Below are 15,202 nucleotides of genomic sequence, written 5' to 3'. Positions count from 1 at the left end.
ACTCATTAACCCTGACACCTCATATCTAAGAAAACAAAAAGCATTTAAAAATGATTCTTCAACAGTTTATTAGAAAGATGTAGACAATTAAAAAAAAAAAAGAATCCCCACTCTAATTCAACATTACTGGTCTCCCTTTACAGTTTATTGACAGTGCAAGTATAATTTGGTCATTACATGTCGCCGTATCGTTCAATCAAGCTGCGTTTTTCAAGCCTCTTTACCAGCTGCAAAATATGTCAGCTCACTTGTGCAGTCTGACACGAGTGTGCACGTTCGGTGGTATAAAGACATAGTCCATATGTTGAATTCATTCAGATTAACAAAGTACAGTAGGTGATCACTGGGAAGATGCAAATATGCCTGGAATGAGTTCAGAAAATTCCAATTTTCTTTCTTCTGTTTTTTTTTTTTAAACGAGCATTAAACAAGAAGTAAAGGGAAACATGTAAGTTGGAAGGTTAAGCTACTGAAACAGTCTTCTTGGATCTCTAATTCACCGCACATGAGAGATGCTTGAAGAAGAACCCAATTGGTAAATTTGCCTAATTATTTTCTTAGAAAAAACAAAAACAAAAAAAATCATGAGAAACTACACTGGTCGACTACCTTAAAAACCACAACATTAGGAATGGTTGTGCCTAATCAGCTTTGAACCAATTCATTTGAAGACAGACTGTCAATCTCTTTAACACACATTGCTTAGTTGAGGACAACTATACAGTTTTTTTTCCTCCAACAAATACGGTGTGCTTAGTTGTAATATTTAACAGTAAAACAAGATATCCAAAAGGTGCAGTACAGCAAATGGAAGTGGAGATAGCTGCTCTGTACAATACCATGCATATCAACCTTCAGTGAACTGATTGGTCAAAGGTTTGGAGCTGAGGCTATGGATTTAAATATGGCTACTGACTCATTATGTACAGTTGTTTGTCACTGCCTTCAGTTTCAAGATATACATTTGTTAATAGTCTTCTCTGTTCTGTTCTTCTGTTTTCTCTCCAGAGTTTTATGGTCTTCTACTCCAAATCTGGCATTTCTGAAAGCGAAGTGAAAAGGAGACATTAAAAGTTGATTGAAAATAAATAAATAAATAAATACAGCTATAAGTGTAGATGCTACAGAAGCTCAAACACTTACTCTCATCGTCACTATCTGCAGATTCATCCTGAAAGAAAAAAAATAAGAGACCTGTGAAATCGATCTTAGGTTACGTCCACAACCTCTAGTGTCACCAATTAAGATCTCCCTTATCTATAAATATAAGATCAATCAAAGAGATGACTGAAGAGGAGGTCTTACATCATCTGCACCATCTAGATCAGGTAGGTCATCCTCTCCTCCCATGTTGTTCATCATCTGCAATATAAGATTAGCAATTAAAGCCACATCATTTAAATGCCAACGAGTCGAAGACAGATTGATTTTTTCCCCCCTTCTTCCTCATGAGATTAGATTTGAGGCATGCATTAATCAGTCAAAACAGTTTTGTTTTTTTTAAAAGCAGATCCATTACACTTATTCCAGCCCTTTATATGAAAATATACATGGCTCTATATTGTCTTGGACTCTACCAGAGTACTTTTGCACAATTTATATTCAAAATGATCATTCATATTAAAAAACACAACAAAAACAATGGGAAGTGGGTGAGTCCAGGGTTACTTTTCCCAACTTCTAGGTGCGCGACTGAAGCGAGTACCAATGAGAGCTGGGGATACTGCTGATTAATGTATGACAGGTTTGTAAATACTTTACAGGGTTACCTAGGCAACTGGAGCCTGGAATGTCCACTAGCAACCAACAGTGACAGACTGATACATGATGAGCAAATCGCTTCCTGGGTGGACGCCCTATATTTATTTAGACTTAACCTCTCAGTGAATTCATCAAGATTCAAGACTAGTTAAAAACAACTAAAACTGAGTATTTGGAGCAGTTTGAAGCTTTCATGTTTAACAAACAGGAGCAACCTGAAAATCTGCTGACCTCATTATTTGAAACTTTGTTTAATATGACCATTTACCGGCATCCACCATTGTAACAGTACATATGGCCGAACATAAGCACAATGGTTCCACTTTAACGATGGCAATAGCAGAGCAGAAACAACTTGTTTAGTTTATCATTTAAGTATTATAAAGTAGGGCTGTGCGATATGGCCAAAATCTCATATCCCGATATAAGACATCTATCGTCCGATAACGATATAAATCACAAAAATGTAACATTTTCTGTAAATTCTGTGAATCTCGGGCAGCTCGACATGCGTGAAGTGTTTCCAGCTGGGCGTCGTGTACCTGGAGTCCAGTGTTTTAACCGATGGATGAAACGATACATTTTTAGACATAAGTTGTAACGGCCGCCGTTTTCTTTGTGAGTATTTATTACACGGCGTGCTGTGGGGAAAAGCCTGTTCTAACGTTTGAGTCTAAGGTTTATTTTTTAGCACCTGCTGGCTCTTTTTTGCTTCTCATCCGTAAATACTCTGCATCTTTCACGTGATTCGGTTTATTTTGAAAAGTCTCAACAGGATCTTGAGCTTTATTGTGAGGGGTTTATGTGGAACATAAACAAGTGGACACACAATGGTTTTACTGTCGTTGTTGCTAACGACAACGCATGAGAACAGGCGCTTGTCCGTCCATAGTGTGGTTATATTAAAAATAAGAGAACTGTAAGAAATTAATATAGCCACTACAGTGACAATCAAAACGGCGAAAGAAATATTGCCGTAACATGAAACAAACGATAGCGTGAAATGAAACGACAGACGTTTTTATATCGTCATCCGATAGATATCGTTATATCGAACAGCCCTAGTATAAAGTATGTTGAAGAAGGTCATGTGGGGAAGTAGGTTAAAGTACAGGAATTTTCACCTGGAAGAGTCGAGACTAGAGTCTGCAAGAAGTCGGCCTAAACCTACTGTTTTTAGGAGGATGACATGACTGGAAGAGAAAAGAGAGGGCTACTTTCTATGTCTCTAGCATTTGTTGGCTTTAGCTGAGTTTATTTAGACTAAAAAAAATAAAAAGCAGGGGAAAAAAGTATTTTTACAGTCAGGTACCCTATATCTGCCTTCAAAGTTGTTTCTTTTGCTGGTTCAATTTGAAACTGTCTGTATTAAAGCTTTGTATTAGCCTCATTACGTGAAAAGTGTTTTTTAATTAAGTACTTTTCAAATATGAAGTATGATTTTATCAAAGCGCTTACATCTGAGAATTGATCGAAGTTGCCCATCTCCTCATCTGAGTCGTCCTCCCAGTCTTTCCAATTGTTAAAGTCGACACTGAGCCAACTCAGCTGTGGAAACAAAGTCAACATTTTTTTTTTTTTTATTGCTGTCGTTGCTTAAATCTGAATATTTTTCAGATGTCCTCACGTGTGGCAGACCTTCGCCTTCTCTTTCGTTAGCCTCGGCCACGCCTTCCCTGGCTGCGCTTTTCGTAGATAGCACAACACTGAGCGGTCTGTGCGTTTGTGTTTGGATTCCTGGGTCGAGGTTTAAACAGAGCACAGAAACAAATGCGGTCACTCCTGCGTTGTGTGCAGCGAATAAATGTTTTATAGCATTTTTGAAAGCGGTCAGTACAACTTACATTTTCATCAATGGCATCGAAAAGGTTTATTTCATTCTCGTGCTTCACATTGTCAGTTCCTCCAAGACAGCTGCAGGGAACAAAGACACATACTCACTATAAATATACCATATAAGAGAAGGTCCAACAAGAAATGCACAGATAAATGTAGCCAGAATTAGGAAAACTCACCTGAAACCACACTTTGTTTTATCAAAATTGATCTTAACATCTTTGCTGTCTGCTACACAGAACTCTATAAAAACAGAGTCCCTCCTGTCGTACCACTTGGCAGTCGCTGGATGCCTTTAAGAAAATGAAGGGCATGAGAAAAGAAGAAAAAGCATGCAACTCACTTTTATCCTTTAAAAGTTCAGCTTTTCAAGCCTTCAAAAACAACTTCAATGAAAAAAAACAAAAAACCCCAATAAATAATCCGAGTGCTGGTGAAGAGACAAGACAGCCTGTTATCAAACCTCCTTTGTGTGAGGTTGCTGTAAAGAGCATCGAGTTACACACACTGCTCCAGTATCAAAAGTGAGACATCTGTGGATACTAAACTGTGACAAGACACATTTACAAGCTGTTGTGGATGGAGGGGCCCCCTTCTCAAATTTTCCTTTTAACTTTTAAGTCTTTAGGGTATAATGTGAGCCAGTATTGCTAATTTTACTTAATGTGGTCTAGTAGCATGACAAGTTCTGAAAAGCTCATCTCTAACTTTGAACATGAGGGATGAACAGAAAAGCCATGTGCTTTTCTTTTTTTTTTTAAAAACACCAATGGATACAAATTAAATGATGGGTATATTTGGCTTCATTACCACACACTTCCACCTCAAGTAATTTTACAGAACACATGCATGAGCCTGGCTGACCTGCATCCATTAATTAAATGGTCTTTGCATGGAAGCTACAGGTATGTTTACTGCTCTCTTAGCATTGTGGTGACTGTCTCATTAGATAAATCCTCTTACAAATCCTCAATGCAGTGTGGGGTAGCTAGCTTTAAACATCGTTACAGCCCAAACAAAACCACTGATTGAGTCTGATTTTCTTTACAAATCTGAAATCTTGCCGCAGATCCGATGCTAATCTGATCTTAGCCTTCCAGAAGTCTTAATGAAGCCTCCTGTAGCCAAGCTAACAGCGGTGCCGCTACGCTAGTCGTGCCATGCGGTACACCTGACCCATGCTACAGCTAAAATAAACCGACTCTTTCGCCAATTAAGGATAAAGCGGTCTGCTATATTAGCCTTGCCGATACACTGTGAGGTTTTACCCGGTTTGTAAGGCAGCGAGTCACGCTGAGTCCCTACTTCATTGACGCCATGCCACCCTCCCGCCTTTCCAACAGCATGTTTCAAGCTGCTAAAGCTAGCTAATCATTCAGCCTGTACTATCGTACTTTCCCTCCACTGCGCCTTTACGTACGCTCCCCACAACTTACATGTCTTGGTGTGAAGTGAATTTCTTTATCACAGATAAAACAGCCTCGTGAAAAAGATCGGTGGCGCCTGTAAAACAAGAAGGAATGCCGCCCAACACACGGCCAAAGCAAACGCCTCTTGCCCCTGGACTCTACTCCGGATCTTATTGCGTATCCCAGGAACGGAATAGCAGTGCTGACGCACTCCGAGCGCACTAGACGTTTCTAGAGCTTTCAGCCACAGCTGCGAGTGACGTGAGAGAGGGCGACTACTATGGCAAGTCACTACAACCTGACTGCGGTCCAAACACCTCAAACGGTTTATCAAGGCTTATGAAGCTGCAGGATCCTTGTAGTATGTAACTGCAACTAGCAACTCAAATGCAAAAATATAAATACAGATAGATCCATAAGTATTTTACTCTGACGGTTTTTTTGTTTTGTTTTTAATGATTTATTTTTATTTTGCCACCACAGTTTTTAAATCAAGCAAGATGTAGCTCACTTTCAGGTTTAATTTAAGTGGTTTAAATGAATAAATATTTAAAAAGAAAAACTGTCTAAACACCTACGGACCTAATATCCCGACAATTTTACTCATAATATAAAACACTTGAGCACATATAATCTGTGTTAATATGTGCTCAGGTGAAAATAAAACAGACAGAAAATAAATACAATATAAAATATAGAATTAAAACATGTAAAAGGACATGCGTAGGTTTAGTATGAAGTTTTCCTTTTTTTTTGTCTTTTTTTTTTTACCAACCCGGTGGCAGTGTCAAACCCACAACCAGTTCTAAGTATTTCCACAAAAAAGCCCCCAAAACTGCAAAAGAACAGCAACACACAATTTTGTTAAGAAGTTTGTATTATTTTACTTAAAAAAGACTAAAAGATAAATAATACATAATGAGTTTTTGTTTTTTTTAAACGGTGAACACCGAGTACGGCAGTCAAACGAGTAAAGCAGGGTTTGAAGCCATCGACCTTTTCAAAGAATGATCAGAAGTTGATAACACAGTCTAGAAAACTGGATACTGGTTGCCACATTATATCAAATACATTACATTCCAACATTCTGTTTATAAAGTCTTGCATATAAATCACAGCTGGGAAAAGAAAGCAGGTAAAATAAACGTGTTTTATTGAAAAAGTGGAACCACTGACGTCACCGATCATGGGAAGGGCTACCACAAGAAATTCACCAATGATTGGCTACTCACGAATTCTCCGGTTTCTGCTCATAATACCCTGTAATAATCGGTTCTCAAATATGTCCAAATGCGTTCTACTTCACATGTAATAATTGTTCAACAGTAGCACAAGCACTGGGACTGTGCTGCTGGAAAAGCAGTTAAGTCTGTAGTTATCCTGCGAGGTACAAATAGTTTAAGTAATGGGAAAAAACCAAGCACCATGGAGCACCATTAACTCAAAAGGTGTTTTGATGATGGCCGTGAAAAGCTAACACCTCACTCTGAAATCTCCCATAGGTGCTCAGCTGGGTGGAAATCTGGATGTGGCTGTGTGGCTGAAAGCATAGCCTCCCTGGAGTCATATCCACCTTTTGCCCATCGCCAGCATGACCTTGGCTCCACAGTTGGTAATTAACAGTGCCAGGATGGTACAGTACCATTGTGGGATTTGTTTAGAATTTTTGTATAAGCCATATATATGAGAGCAATCACAGTGTCTTACTCAGTCTTTGTGCAAAGCTGTATCAAGATTGGTCTACTCATCTAGGGGAAGATAGGGAACATGCAAACATGTGCTATGATCATGAATGGGATGTTTTCAACTTGCTTTTCAAACATGCACTTTCCTCTCAAATCATGCTCTCAGTTAAAAAAGCCTTTGGAACTTTATCAGGTTATAATTTCTGTATTTAACCTTGTATGGGATTAATCTTTCAAACCTAGTTTACTTTCATTACATACCCTAAATGTAGGTTTGTTTCTAACAAACTATAATAAAAACATATTTAGTGTTTAAGAAAGCTTGATTTTAAAAATAATACAATATTAGAATTGTCTTCGATTTTTTATTACATATCTTTTTACGTTGATGTAACTTATACATGGCTCCTAGAACTAATGATTTTGTGTATTTAAATTTTAGTCTTTAAATAGTTAAAAATGTTGTCAGTGCAAGATCACCAGTTAGGTAACTTGATATGAATCTCTTGTTCCACCACATCCTTGAGGTGCTGTACTGGGTTGTTATCTGGTGATTGTGGAGGCCATTAGTGTGGTGAATGTACTGTTATGTTAAAAAAAACAAAAAAAACAAAAACAGTTTAAGAAATGGCCTGTTATCCTGTTATATTATACTTAGCCTGATAGGGTGAAGGACACTGTTTCAGCTGAACTATGGACACGCACACACTTACACTGATAAGCACTCACACATCCCCCCTCCCCTTCCAATGCCTTCGATGTTTGTTGCCTCCTGGGAACACGAGGCGGGTCTGAGCCCGCGCTGGAGAGTTGGCGCAGTGGCAGGATGGCTGCTGTGTTGCCTGGGATTACTCCTTATCCCCTATCCAACCCTGTTGCTGGTCACGTGCTCTATAATGTTGTACTGTGGACATTTCTGTGCTTTCTGTGCAGGAGTTTTTTTTTTTGTTTCTTGTCTCATGCCGTCCTCCTGTAGCCTAGCATGAGTAGAGGTCTCTTTTTTTTCCCTCTTGTACTTTTCCCATTGTAGTGTACATTTCAATGGTTTTTCTGTAATGCAACCGTTCTCTGACTTGTATCCCCATGTGAGGTCTGTTGTGTGTGTGTAAGGTCGGGGGGCGGGTTCATTCCACTGCAGGGCAACCTGCCACTGCATGTGGCGAATAAAATTTGAACTGAAACTTAACTTATCTGCCATGCACTTGGCGTGATGAAATAGTGTTGAACAGGTGTACCTAACAGTCACTGGTGAATGTATACCAACCATATTAATCACTGCTCAGTCTGCCAGTGACTTAGTCATTTGCAAGCTAATTCAGCTATGCTTTAAGTATAATTTTGCGGCATTTTTTCTGCAATCAACAACTACTTTTAGCTGTACTGAATTTTCTTGTGCTTTTCCAGGGTCGGGTTGCGGGGGCATCAGCCTAAACAGAGAAACGCAGAGCTCCGTCTGTTCAGCCAGCTCCTCTGGGTTATCAAGGGGAACGTTGGGGTGTTCACAGGGCAGCCAAGAGATAAAAAAATCCGTCCGTGTCCTGGGTCTACCCATTGGTCTCCCAGCAGGACACACCCAGGAGGCGCCCAACATATTGGTACTCTATATTAGCTTAACAGTTCTACCTTATAAATGTCACATTAAAACACTATACAAAGTAAAAACAAGCAGATACAAATTTGATTATAGTTGTCTCAAATGAAGCCGTCAGCAGTTCCTGAAAAAATAAATAAATAAATCCTTAAATCCTTTAAGGTCTGACAAAAGTACTCACTGTCATTTTGTGCAATTTCCTAAACAAATGAGAAGTTATGCATCAAGTCATTTCAGATTTATCAATTTTATTTTTTCCTAGAACAATGTGATACCTTCAGTCTTACACAAAGTCCACAAAACATGGAGAGATCTACAGTTTTCTTAGAGCTGGAATCCACATCCCCCACTAAATAAAACACCAACATTCTTCTACAGTCAAGTTTTCAGATTTTTACTGCAAAACAAAATGAAAAATAAAACTAGTGTCTCCATTATACCTCTGTGCTGTTAGCACTGTAACAGCTTCAAACCTAACCTGCAGTCTGTATGCTGGGCCTTCGTAAGAAGACAGGAGAGGAAAAAATAAAAATCTGAATGAACCCACACTACATATATACATTTCCCAGATTAGGACTGTGACTATCCCGGCCTTAACCAGACTAATAATTACACTTGCTCATACAGCAGAGCTCCATTTTCCCCACTAAAGAACCACAAACGAAACAAAATTTAATTTCATCAAGCCACAACTTTATTTCCATCTTGGGTATAAATTGTATAAATGAGTTTGGATTAAATCAGCAACCTTTCGTCAACTCTTCGTCGACAGGGTCCCCATTACATTGTCAACTCCTGCAAAGCAGCAAAAGCAAAAGTCAGTGGATGTGTAAATATTAGCTGATATAATTTTAAAGCTTTGCTCTCTTCTCAGGACAGAAATATTGGCTTCATATGACTCAGAAGAACGAAAGTCACTGTGTTAAATCATCACTTAAGAGCGCTGGAGTGTAAAGTGTTTAAATTGTTGATAGATAGTCAAAATCTCACCATGATGGCATTGACGATGTCGTTGTTATTATTTTTCAGGGCGCGTACAGCCTTCGCCCTCGACACGTTGGCTTGTGACATGACGAGTTCGATGTCCTTGACCTCAACTCCGGTCTCATCAACCTATGAAAATAATCAATGCAAACATTAATTATCTCTCCAACACAAAGCCATGCCCATCTTCATTTGACTAAACTGCATCTCACCTCTTCTTCTTCGCTTTCCTCCTGTACTGTTGGCGTCTGTGTGTTTTCCTGGACGTTTGATACAGTTTCTCCCGGTACCTTGAATTTTTCTGCAGCGGCCAGCTGGGCTTGCTGGGAAAGATCTTCAATCTGAGGAAAGCAGTGAGGAAGTTAAGAGGTCAGCACATCATTTAGCAAAAATATTTAGCTTATGAATGCGGTGATGAAGTCCATTTGCCTGCATTACACAAAGCTAAGACTACACACACTCAGCAGCTCTACTGACAAACCCTGACAACTGGGATTGTTGTTGGCGCGTTACCTTAGCTTCCCCGAAGACGATGTATGTATCTGATGCAGGGCTCTTGTAGACATCTGGTTTGGTGATGACGAACAAGATGTTCTTTGACTTGCGAATGGTGACCCTAGTGACTCCTGTTACCTGCCTGAGACCAAGCTTTGACATTGCCTGAAAGAAATGGAAGTAAATTTATCAAATCTAATCTTTAGACGTACAGAATGTTTATAGAGCACTGAGTGAACTGGGACTGTTACCTTTCGTGCCTTCTTTTCACTGCGGCTCTGTTTGGCTTTGCTGACAGGTTCTTCATCTATTTCGGCAGCTGCTGCAAGCTAAAGTAGAATTTACATTAAGTTTTTTACACCAACGAGTAAATGCAGAATCAGCGATTAGATACGTTTTATATTCATCTCTTCTCAGGACAGAAAGGCTGGCTTCAGTAGGTTCAGAAGAACGAAAGTCACTGTGTAAATCATCAGTGAAGAGTCAATGACGGACATCTATACCAGTGAACACAATAAACCAGACTCAAGTCTCACCTGAGCTTGCTGTGTCTGTGTCTGTGCAGAGTCCTGTTCCTCCAGCTCAGGGACTGAGTCGTCGCTGTCCGACTCAGTGCCGGATCCTGTAGAGACCACCAGAAAAACTGTCACAATGTGCCACTTAGGTTACATGTGTACACCTGAAAGTTAATCTGAAGGTAAGCTGCACCAGTATTGTGGAACAAAGTACTTCGATTCAAAACAGCACATTTTCCGTCATCTTATTACCATTATAGTAATTTTCCTCAGGACTTTGTTGAGAACATAATCTCTTTCCAGCCAAAAAAGCCATTTCCAAACTTGATTAGACAACACATGATAATACCAGCATTGACCTGCACTACATTTTAAACAAACAGTAACCAATAGAACTAATGCATTCCAAAACCAGGAGCACACTTGCCAAAATCTAATAGCATCTTATATTTTAGCATCTATAGGAGATATAATATTTATTTCGCAAGCTAACCTTTGTAAGAGAAAAGCATATTTAAGCATCTTTCAGAACGCTAACAGATTTTGGGGGGGGACGCCAAAACAAACAGACGGCACAAGAGGAGAGAAAGGAGGAAATACCATTATTGTTCTTGTCGTTCACAGGCTCCATCTTGGCTGGGGTTTTAGCAGGTGTGGGGACAGGCTTAGGTGGCGAGACAGGTTGAGGAGGAGTTGAAGTAATTAACTCAACCTCAGGTTTAACAGGGGCAGGTTTTGCAACTGCCTCAGCAAACGTGAGTTTACGGGGAGCTGGGTTAGGAACAGCAGGCTCAACTGGAGTGGGCTTTAAGGGAGCAGGTGAAGGGTCTGCAACTGGTTTTACAGGTTTAGCAACCTCAGCTGATGCTGCACTAACATCCACCACTTTGGCTGGCTTGACATCTTCAGCTGGCTTAGGTGCTGCAGCTGTCATGTTAACATCAGCAGGGTCAGACATGACCTCTGCGTTTGGCTTTGCAGCCTTAGGAGCTGCAGTTTTAATCTCTTCAGCTTGTTTAGGAACCTTGTTGGGGCCAGATTTGGCCTCAGCCACTGGCTTAGGTGTCTTCTTGGAGGCACATTTGGCTGCCTTAGTGGCCTCAGTGGTTGTAGAGTTGGCTTCAATCAGTGGCTTAACGGTCTCTGAAGGAGCCGGTTTGGCCTCGGCCGCTGCCTTCGCAGTCTCTGAGGGAGCCGGTTTGGCCTCGGCCGCTGCCTTCGCAGTCTCTGAGGGAGCCGGTTTGGCCTCGGCCGCTGCCTTCGCAGTCTCTGAGGGAGCCGGTTTGGCCTCGGCCGCTGCCTTCGCAGTCTCTGGGGGAGCCGGTTTGGCCTTCGCAGGTGGTTTAGCTACATTTGGGGCTTTGTCAACAGTTGCTGGCTTACTGGCCTCTATGGGAGCAGGTTTGGCCTCAGCTGTCTGCTTAGCAGTCTCAGTAGGCACAAGTTTGGCCTCAGCTACTGGCTTAGTTTCTGCAGGAGCAGGTTTTTCCTTGGCAGGTGGTTTAGTTCTATTAGAAGCTTTGTCAGCAGCCTCAGCAGAAGCAGTTTTGGCCCCAGGAGCTGGCTTAGCAGCCTGGGTAGGAGCAGGCTTGCTTGGGGTTTCCACCACAACCTCCTCAACTTTGCCAGGGTTTGCTGGTTTAGTCTTGGAACCTGCTTTAGGAGCTTTGACAGGAGCTGGTTTAGCAACATCATCAGCTACAGCTGATATTTCAGAAGACACCATAGCAACTTCAGTGGGAGCTGATTTTACTGGGGCTGCTTCAGCAACCTTAACAGGCTTTGGCTTGTCTGCCTTTGGTTTAACTGGTGTCTTTGTAGCCTCTACAGGAGCAGAACTGCAGCTCTCAGCATTAGGCTTAGGAGATGTAGCAGGCTTTGTACCTTGTTTCTCAACAGGAGATGCACAAGCTGGCATTTTAACTGGTTTCTCAGGTGGGATAAGGGGAGGGAGCTCATCGTCAACAGATGCAATAAGTGGAGCATTTTTCAATGAGGTTGCTTTAACATCAGCTGACTTAGGAGGACTAGAGGCAATAGTATCTGAAAATGATACTGGTGCTGCAACAGCAGGCTTTGAGGTAACTTTAAAAGCAGGTGGCACTGCACCAGCCTTTGTCGCACCTGGTGATGGGGTTTTTGTCTCACTCAGGGCAGGTTTAGCATCATCAGCTACATTATGCTTGAGGCTAGGCTCTGTTGGCTTTTCATCAACTCTAGTGGCCTTGCACTGGGGGACAGGAGCAGGCACAAATGCTTCTCCCTTTTTAGCCTTACCCTGTTTGCCAGCCTTGACAACTTTTGGGCCTGAACGGTTACCCTGATTAGCAGAGGAGCTGCCAGGTGAGGCAGCAAGGGGAGATGGCAAAGGTGACAATGGAGTAGAGGAGGGAGTTGATTTTGGCGAGGTAGGAGAGGACGAAGAGACAGACATAGAGGAACGCTTTCTTCTGCCAGGGACAGCCTTTGGGGCAGAGGCACCCTGTGCACTCTTGGCATTTTTGCCTTTGGGCTTAGCAGGGCCTGAAGATGCCTCAGGTTGCTTGGAGGAAGCTGGGGCAGGAGGTGTAGCTGAACAAAAAAAGATTCAAGTTTTTCTTTTGTTTTGATATTGGAGGTCTTTCTCATGCGGGTTAAATCAAGACCCAATCTTCTGGCTTATGGTTAGGAAAAAAAGCATACCTCCCTTGAGTTGGATGCAAACAGCCACTCAATGTACAAGACACTAACTTCCACACTGAAAAACTATTTAGTGTAGACGCACATTTTACGAAATCACGCAACACAAACACAGCACCAATGAACTGGTACATCCAGTAAAAGCAAACACCAGGCAAAACAAACTAACCCAATTCAATTACATCCAAGTTTTTATTGAAATGGGTCATAATTATGCATTCGATTTACCATAATTTTTTAAAAAACTACACTTTAGGCAAACAAATGTGTAAAAAGTCATGTAAGGATGGTAAAAAAGGACAGTACACTGCATCAAAACAAGTCAAAGAATAACTACACTTTATGTCAATTATGATATACTTCCATAAAATTTAAACTCTCCCTTAAAAAAGCCAGCAGCCTCAAGCAACTTGGCACCTTAGTGTTAAATGTCATCATGACCACATGCTGAATAGAAACAAGCCAACAAGATGTATTGAAAAGGTGGGGACCAAATAAATCATAAATAAACAAGAGGTATTTAATGTGATTCTGGTTTCACAGAACATAAACCAACCTGAAAGGTGGCGGGTGGAAACAGGTTGGGCTTCAGATTTAGCGGCATCCATTGACTGAATGACCTCAGACAGAAGTATTACAGGCTCCGTCTTGTCAACGTTTTCATTTTGAGTATCCATGGTGACGTTCACGTCACCAGCATCTACTCCATCTTGAGCTGCATCCAAGCACATATTCTTTAAACCTTCTACCACAGTCTCTGCGTCATCGCTGGTCTTCCCATCTTCAGAAGTACAAAGCTTTGGATCAGCTGAGGTTTTTCCTCCAGGTACTCCTGACTGTTCTTCAGAAGTCAGCATAACCTCTTGGGTGGTCAATTCTTCGGCTGAAATGAAGAACTGATTTTCCTCTCCAGCAATAACTGCTCCTTCACAAATATGCAGCTCTGAAGAAACACTCACAGCCTCAGCAGATTGCAAAGACTCATTGAGAGGTGCCAAACCAGCTGAAGCTCCTGCTACTTCAGCAGTGAGCCCTTGCTGAGACAAAGGTATTGGGTTCAACCCACTTGCTTCCATTTCCCTGGTCACTTCTTGGTTTGCAGCTACACCATTTGCTTGGTCACAGGTAGCCTGACTACGAGCTTCTTCTGCAGAAGCGCTCTCTTTAGCTTGAGCAGAGGTTTCTGGGGGGTTCTCCAGTGGGATTGCCTTGCTCGCAGTGGAAACAGCTATCACAGGAGGAAATTCATTCAATACTAAGAACATTGTGACGGGGTGTAGGGCATTCACCGTGATGACTTGAGGACCAAGACTACGAGCTTCAACACGACAAAGAAAAAAATAAAAAATAAAATTGTGCTCCACACGTGAAGAAGAATTTGTGTATGTGAGAAAGTTGCAGCAATGCAGGAATCAGCCCAGTTTTTTGTTGTTAAATATGCTCCCAAAATCCCCCCAAAACAAAACTGTGCTCAAGTCCTAAAATACATGCAGTGTCCAAATGTGACAGGAAACAGCAGCATGTCAATTCAAAGTGTAAGACTCGATATACAGGACTGCACTTAGAAACCGCTGAATGAGATCACTTCACTGCTTCAGTAGCATTTCTTGACTAATTCAAAAGTACTCTTCTACCAAGAGGAGATCAGTACAGGCAGCATTAGCAGATCTACAGGCAACATTACTATGAAACGTGTCTCTGTTAATTACCTCACAGCTTTTATCTTGAACAATATCCAGAACTCACCCAGTCTAAAGCTTCAGCCACTACACCTTTCCAGTCAAAGGTTAATTTGTGTTCCTATGAACGTCACATTGCTCCCTCTAGTCCAAACTGATCATGGGAGTACAATAAGACTGCAGTGCAGCATCTGCCATCACTCTGTTGTTGTCTTAAATCTGCATGTTCAAAGTTCAAATAAATGCACAAAGCTACCTTTGCTACTCTTAGTCCTTCACCAATATCCAATTACATGGATAAAGAGAGTAAACAACAAATACAACCACTATGAAAATTACAATTCTGTATTTTACATAGTGTCCAACAAAAGTTACCAGCAGGCTTAAAGTTAAAAATATAGTAGTATTCATTTGAATTTGTCACAATGAGATGGCTTTTTTTTTTTAAATGTATAACTTTGGAACATATTTCAGATCAATTTTAAGCTTTGCGCACCCTATCAACATATGTTCAGTCATTTCATGTCATCTGACTAAATGCTTTCAGTAAAACCAAGTCATCCCCCCC

At 41.1% G+C, this 15,202-nt stretch overlaps 2 protein-coding genes across 5 annotated transcripts in view; both read right to left on the bottom strand.

The window, feature by feature from the left end:
• Positions 1-127: 127 nt before the first annotated feature.
• LOC102212328 (prostaglandin E synthase 3) lies at positions 128-5,331 on the bottom strand. Its single transcript, XM_005731776.2, has 8 exons — positions 5,034-5,331; positions 3,777-3,890; positions 3,606-3,675; positions 3,400-3,498; positions 3,220-3,309; positions 1,306-1,362; positions 1,144-1,171; positions 128-1,042 (listed from the first exon to the last, which is right to left on the bottom strand). Coding segments are annotated over exons 1-8 (480 nt in total). The 5' UTR covers positions 5,036-5,331; the 3' UTR covers positions 128-1,022.
• Positions 5,332-8,953: 3,622 nt separating this feature from the next.
• naca (nascent polypeptide associated complex subunit alpha) overlaps positions 8,954-15,202 on the bottom strand; it is an 8,752-nt gene continuing 2,503 nt past the window's right edge. Inside the window, exons 3-10 of one of the 4 annotated variants that reach the window (XM_005731773.1) lie at positions 11,607-12,847; positions 10,877-11,564; positions 10,298-10,383; positions 10,013-10,090; positions 9,780-9,926; positions 9,479-9,607; positions 9,273-9,395; positions 8,954-9,077 (exon numbers count right to left, since the gene is read on the bottom strand). In XM_005731773.1, coding sequence (XP_005731830.1) covers positions 9,063-9,077; positions 9,273-9,395; positions 9,479-9,607; positions 9,780-9,926; positions 10,013-10,090; positions 10,298-10,383; positions 10,877-11,564; positions 11,607-12,847 — 2,507 coding nt within the window. In that variant the 3' untranslated portion in view covers positions 8,954-9,062. Of the gene's footprint in view, positions 9,078-9,272; positions 9,396-9,478; positions 9,608-9,779; positions 9,927-10,012; positions 10,091-10,297; positions 10,384-10,876; positions 12,848-13,511; positions 14,184-15,202 lie in introns of all 4 variants that reach the window. The other 3 variants (XM_005731774.1, XM_005731772.1, XM_005731775.1) reach the window with 3 other exon arrangements.

Source organism: Pundamilia nyererei, unplaced genomic scaffold (genome assembly GCF_000239375.1).
Source record: "Pundamilia nyererei isolate P.nyererei 1_Seehausen unplaced genomic scaffold, PunNye1.0 scaffold00044, whole genome shotgun sequence".
NCBI lineage: Eukaryota > Metazoa > Chordata > Actinopteri > Cichliformes > Cichlidae > Pundamilia > Pundamilia nyererei.
Note: the sequence above shows the minus strand (reverse complement) of the source record. Positions and strands in the feature narration are given on the sequence as shown.

Excerpts from the sequence above, each read along its gene's own strand:
- LOC102212328 (XM_005731776.2), bottom strand. Across the intron at positions 3,310-3,399 it reads TAACGAAAGAGAAGGCGAAG|CTGAGTTGGCTCAGTGTCGA; the intron begins GTCTGCCACACG and ends TTGTTTCCACAG. Across the intron at positions 1,043-1,143 it reads TGCAGATAGTGACGATGAGA|AAATGCCAGATTTGGAGTAG; the intron begins GTAAGTGTTTGA and ends CTTCGCTTTCAG.